Source organism: Cebus imitator, unplaced genomic scaffold (genome assembly GCF_001604975.1).
Source record: "Cebus imitator isolate Cc_AM_T3 unplaced genomic scaffold, Cebus_imitator-1.0 Scaffold418, whole genome shotgun sequence".
Lineage (NCBI taxonomy): Eukaryota > Metazoa > Chordata > Mammalia > Primates > Cebidae > Cebus > Cebus imitator.
Window position 1 is genome coordinate 177,058 of NW_016107733.1, and position 6,734 is coordinate 183,791.

General features: G+C 34.9%; 1 protein-coding gene across 7 annotated transcripts in view; it reads right to left on the minus strand.

The window, feature by feature from the left end:
* Positions 1–492: 492 nt before the first annotated feature.
* Positions 493–6,734, minus strand: part of CEP162 (centrosomal protein 162) — a 109,375-nt gene continuing 103,133 nt past the window's right edge. For all 7 annotated transcript variants that reach the window (XM_037731765.1, XM_017509664.2, XM_017509665.2 and 4 more), the window contains 2 exons: positions 1,939–2,073; positions 493–872 (listed from right to left, as the gene is read on the minus strand). In XM_037731765.1, the coding sequence (XP_037587693.1) occupies positions 666–872; positions 1,939–2,073 (342 nt within the window). In that variant the 3' untranslated portion in view covers positions 493–665. The remainder of the gene's footprint in view (positions 873–1,938; positions 2,074–6,734) is intronic.

Genomic DNA, 6,734 nt, shown 5'->3' on the forward strand with positions numbered 1-6,734 from the left:
ACAATTGACTAAAGAAGAAAATGTGGTATATATACATCATGGGGTATTACGAAACCACAAAAAAGAATGCAATCATGTCATTTGGAGCAACATGGATGGAGCTGGAGGCCATTATCCTATGTGAACTAAAACAACAGGCACACACAGACATAAAGATGGAGATAATAGACACTGGGGACTCCAAAAGAAGAAAGAGTGTGAGGGGTAGAGGGCTGAAAAATTACCTATTAGGTACAATGTTTAGTATTTCAGAGACGGGTACACTAGAAGCTCAATTCCCACCATTATGTAATACACCCACGTTGCAACAAGCACGTATACCCCCTGGATCTAAATAAAAATAAAAATCCTCACATTATCAATAATAATGTGGCAGAGTATGTTCAACTTTCTTTTCTATTTCTAGCATACAAGTGAGACTTTCTCTGACAGAAAGGAACCTGTCCATATATGTGACTGACTAATGATTTTCAGTAAAACACACAATGACACGTTTTTTTTCTTATTGGTATTAGGCAATTTATTTTGCAATATTGCTTTGGTGGTTTGCTTTCTGGAAACATACTGGAACACTTGTTTTTCATAAGCTGTCCTGAGAGTGGCACAATCCCATCCGTCTTCAGGCCTTTTAAGGCCTAAGATCATTATGAAATCTGAGTTTCTAGTTAATACTCTGGTGCATTCATTTCATCTTCAAAAGCAACTGGCACAACCACCCCTTGCCGCTGCAGCTCTCGGAGAACATCTAATATTGAGTCTAATTCTGTGCGGAACTTCTCCAGCTCACGATTCTTTAACTGTGCCAGTCTTTTCCATTTTTCAACTTCTTTGTTTTGCTCAGTTTCTACTACTTGGTGGGTTTGCTGTATTATCTGCAAATACAAAAATTCCACATTGAGGTTATAGTTCATAGTGGTAGGTGAGGAACATTTCATGGTCTTAAAGTAGGCAAATTTGGGGTTTCTTTGGGGAACTCATGTGAAACATAATGCTCTGCATGGATGCAGCATTTTCTATCTCCAAGGAGTATAAAAATCCCAATGGTGTTAGGGACTGAATGTTTGTGTCCCCCACAAATTCATATGTTGAAGTCCTAACCCTCAAAGTGGCTGTATTTGGAGTATGGTTAAATGAGATCATAAGGTTGGGGACTTGATTTGGTAAGAATTAGTGTTTTCATAAGAAGAGAAACCAAAGAGATCTCTCACCCCTCTCCCTCTCCTTTGCGCACATACACTGAGGAAAGACGATGTTAGAATGAGAAAAAAGGTGGCTAAGTGAAAGCTAGAAAGAGTGCGCTCACCAGAAACCTAATTGACCAAAACCTCAATTTGGGACTTCCGGCCTACGGAACTGTGAGAAAATAAATTTCTCCTGTTCAGCCACCCAGTTTATGATACTTTGTTATGTCAGCCCAAGCAGACTAACACACTGTTCAAACAAAGTTAAATTTCAGCACCAAGGCAAGTGCCTAAAAACATATCATGCCCTCACATCTGCTATTTTAATTTCTATTAATTTATCTGTTTGTAATTAAGTGTATAGTAATAATATTACTAGTGCTGGTGATATAATATTTTAAATAATCATATTTAAAAATTTACTTCTTATAAACATTTGTTGAAATGACTTGGATATGGCACACCATGCCTTGTTCCCAGGGTAAGATGTGTAAATTTTTAGGAGCCTATCAATAATTAAGAACATGATACAAGCTTTTTCTTTTTTTCCAGATATAAGGATACCAATCTCCAAGTACTTGAGATATAAAATCTCATTTTCTATTAGAAGTTATACAGTTATTAAATTTTTAACAAGATAAAAATACACTGGAAATGCTTTAAATGGTAATTTTTGCTACGGGTGACAAAACTACAGCAAATTAAAGGCACTTAAAAGTAAAGACCTATATAAATACGTAAATGTGATTTACTTCACCTGTTGAAGTTCCTGTTCTCTTTGTGCATGTCTCATTTCCATCTGCTTAATTTTCATTTCTAAGCCCATGAAATGTTTCATCTCTGGTGTATGGTTTTCTTTGGCTTCTCTCAATTCTTCTAAGAGTTTTGTAATCTAAAATTGACATGAAGCAAATGGAAAATAAGAATCAATTATTTTTTAATAGGTAATCTTGAAAATCAAGAACATTGTTATAACATTTCTCTATAAAAGTAAGAGGCATCTTGGATTGTTAAGAGTAATTCATAGCATTCATTCTCTATATCCAGAAAGTAATGGTTCATCCTGGATGAGTTGACCTCACATTCTAAGAGGTTCCAGTTGAATGAACCATTTTCTACCGTCCAGGTATGGCAATTGGTAAAGGAGCTGAAAATGAAGTTGACACTTTTTTTTAATGCATTAAACTTTGCCACAAGGTATTTGTAAGGTGGTTACTTTCAGAATTAAATAAAATACATTTAAAGCACTCAACACAGGACAGTGCCCCATGCACAGAAAGAGTTCAATAAATATGTACATTTTTCTTCTGTTAACACCCTATAATTCTATTTGTAATTGTCTATGGCCTATATCATTTTATAATTTGTAGTAGTTCATTCCACAAATAAACATATACATATCAAGTAGAGACAATGAAGTACTGAGTCCTTTCTGTGCTGGCTGCTGTCTTAGGACCTGGGGATGCAGCGATTAAAGACATAGTCCCCATCTTCATAGAGTGTAGTGCAGTGCCTTCATATTGAGCTTGGGAAAACAATTAATTGTATCTTCTTTATTCGATATAATCATGAAAAGAAATTCCAACAAGAATCAGATTTAGCTAATTGTTTACATCAAAAGGGAGTAACAACCAGGCAAATGAAAATGGATAGAATTAACACTCATGTTTTATATGAAAACATCCATTACCTAATAAGAATACTAAAAAATCCCACTATCTTACCCACATTAGTTGAAAAACATGCAAAGATAAAAGCAAATTAAATCAGAGGCACTCTATTTTAAATGTAGAACATCTTTGATGATACTACCATTGAACAAAGAACTATGTAGACCATTTGCAGAGAGCTGAGGAAGAGGCCTCACAGAACATCCTGTGGTGTTGGGTGTTGTTTCAGCATAAAAACTGTATGCTATAAAAGAATGATTACTAAAATTATTTCTAAAAAACCAAAGATGATGACTAAACTAAGAAAGGTGATAAAGGCAGACTCATACACAGAATTGTCAAATCTATTTCAATTCCTGTAACCTTTTTAATGGCTGAAAAATGATTTTGAGTAATATTTCCAGCTATTACTATCTTGTGATACACTGTTCCTGGTACACCAGTTAGGAAGTTCTGGTTTTCTGAATGAAGCAGTCTAGTGAATGAGAATTCTAATATGGTGTGCTATGATAAAGAGATGGCCCATGAGTAGTGAGGTAAGTGAGAACACCTAACCTGAAGAGGAGATGGGTCACAGAATTCCTAAGGCAGCTGTGTTTGAATTGAGTCTTAAAGTGTAAATAGTAGTCATTACATTATGATGTGCTAGGCATTACGCTAAGCACTTTACAGATGTTGTCTCACTTAATTTTACTTATTAAACCTCATATATGTTTACTGTCTGACTCCTCACATAAAATGTAAGCTTCATTAGAGCAAATATTTTTGTCTACTTTGTTCTCCTCACTATTCCTAGCACCTAGAACTGCCCATGGTAGAGAGGCAGATGTTTAACAATTATTCATGAATTAATTAGTGTGTTTACTGTTTGATGATTAAACATTCATTGGTAAATCACAGAAACATAGAAATCTGGTTTTAGACTAATAGAGAAAATTTCTGTTTATTTGCACCTATCTAAAAGAACCTTTAAGAATATAATTAAAACTGAATATGTATATATAGTTTTAAAATCCTTGCATTTTAATGAATTATCCTATAGAGATAACTGAATATTTAATAAGCAAAGATGTATGAGGAAAAAAATTAACTTCCTGCTACTTACATATTATAGAAAAAACTGAAAAACAAAAAAAAACAAAAAAAAACAAAAAAAAACAAAAAAAAAAACAAAAAAACTGGCATGACAACAGTAGGGGATTTGTGAAATAAATTAGTAATGACTAGTAAGAGGCTGGGACCTAAAGTCAGAGGCAGTAAGTTCTAATGATGGCACTTCTGTATGGTGGTTGGTAAGCCTGGGCACGTTATTTCATTTTTCTTAGCATCAATTTCTTTATAAAATGGGAATAATAGTACCTACTCTTTTGGTTGTGAGGAAAAATCAAATAAAATAATGCATATAAAACACTTTGCACAGTCCCTAGTACAGATTAAACTTTTGATAAATAATTATTACTATTATAATGCCTCTATTTTGAAATAGTACAATAGAAATGCCAATAAAGATACATACTGATATGAAAAGATTACACACACACACACGTTAAAAATGCTTTAAAATCATATACTTGCATACGTACATGAACAAACATGTATATTTGCATGTGTACACACATGAGAACCATACCCACACTATTTGCATTTCTCTATATGTATGAATAGAAAAAAAATCTGGAAGGATGTAGAGCAAAATATAACTAGGTAGTGGGATTATAGTGATTTTATACCTTCTAACTGGTAATACTAATTATTATGTATTAATAGTATAAAAACACATTGAATATTCAATCTATGCCCAACTAAGGATGGCAATAGCACCATAAAAAGCATAAAAGCATATATTCTTTTTTTTTCTGGTGTATTACATTGACTTTGAATTAGTAAAATGTTTTTATATTACTCAAATTCATACATTAAAAAACACATATAAAAATTCCTTAAAATTCCACTCCCATAAAAATTTTTCCATTTGAGAAATTCAATTTTTGTCCTTTGTAACTTTTTAAATAGATACATAACCTACACACAAAAAGCACATACATTTTAAGTGTATCCTTTGCAGATTTCTCTTTTTTCATGGTTAAAATTTATATTCTGTTTTGTTTTTAATTTTTTTTTGGTGCGGAGTCTCGCACTGTCGCCCAGGCTCTAGTGCAGTGGCATGATCTCAGCTCACTGCAATCTCTGCTTCCCGGGTTCAAGCAATTCTCCTGCCTCAGCCTCCCCAGTAGCTGGGACTACAGGTATGCGCCACCATGCCAACTAATTTTTTTGTATTTTTAGTAGAGATGGGGCCAGGATAGTCTCGATCTCCTGACCTCATGATCTGCCCGCCTTGGCTTCCCAAAGTGCTGGGATTACAGGTGTGAGCCACTGCACCCAACCAATTTTTTAGATATTATACTTTAAGTTCTGGGTTACATGTGCAGAATGTGCAGGTTTGTTATGTAGGTATACATGTATCACAGTGGTTTGCTGTACCCATCAACCCATCATCTACATTAGGTATTTCTCCTAATGCTATCCCTTCCTAGCCCACCACCCTGACAGGATGCAGTGTGTGATGTTCCCCTCCCTGTGTCCATGTTTTCTCATTGTTCCACTCCCACTTATGAGTGAGAACATGCAGTGTTCAGTTTTCTGTTCCTGTGTTAGTGTGCTGAGAATGATGGTTTCTAGCTTCCTCTATGTCCCTGCAAAGGATATGAAATCATTCTTTTTTATAGCTGCATAGTATTTGATGGTGTATATATGTGCCACATTTTCTTTATCCAGTGTATCACTGATGGGCATTTGGGTTGGTTCACGTCTTTGTTGTTGTGAATAGTGACACAATGAACAAATGTGTGCATGTATCTTTACAGCAGAATGATTTATAATCCTACAGGTATATACCCAGTAATGCTGGGTATATATGGTATTTCTAGTTCTAGATCCTTGAGGAATCTCCATACTGTCTTCCATAATGGTTGAACTAATTTATACTCCTGCCAACAGTGTAAAAGCATTCCCCTTTCTCCACATCCTCTCCTGCATCTGTTGTTTCCTGACTTTATAATGATTGCCATTCTAACTGGCGTGAGAAGGTATCTCACGGTGGATTTGATTTGTATTTCTCTAATGACCGGTGAAGGTGAGCTTTTTTTTTTCATGTTTTTTGGCTGTATAAATGTCTTCTTTTGAGAAGTGTCTGTTCACATTATTTGCCCACTTTTTGATGAGGTTTTTTTCTTCTAAATTTGTTTCATTTTCTTGTAGATTCTGGATATTAGCTCTTTGTCAGTTGGAGATTGCAAAACTTTTCTCCCATTCTTTAAGTTGCCTATTCACTCTGATGATAGTTTCTTTTGCTGTGCAGAAGCTCCTTAGTTTAATTACATCCTGTTTGTCCATTTTGGCTTTGCTGCCATTGCTTTTGGTGTTTTAGTTATGAAGTCTTTGCCCATGCCTATGCCCTGAATAGTATTGCCTAGGTTTTCTTCTAAGGTTTTTATGGTTTTAGGTCTTACGTTTAAGTCCTTAATCCATTTTGAGTTAATTTTTGTATAAGGTGTAAGGAAGGGGTCCAGTTTCAGGTTTCTGCATATGGCTAGCCAATTTTTCCAATACCATTTATTAAATAGGGAATCTTTCCCTATTGCTTGTTTTAGTCATGTTTGTCAAAGATCAGGTGGTTGTAGATGTGTGGTGTTATTTCTGAGGCCTCTGTTCTGTTCCATTGGTCTATATATCTGTTTTGGTACCAGTACCATGCTGTTTTGATTACCGTAACCTTGCAGTATAGTTTGAAGTCAGGTAGTGTGATGCCTCCAGTTTGTTTTTTCTTTTTGCTTAGGATGTTGCAGGCTCTTTTTTGGTTCGATAGGAAGTTTAAAGTGTT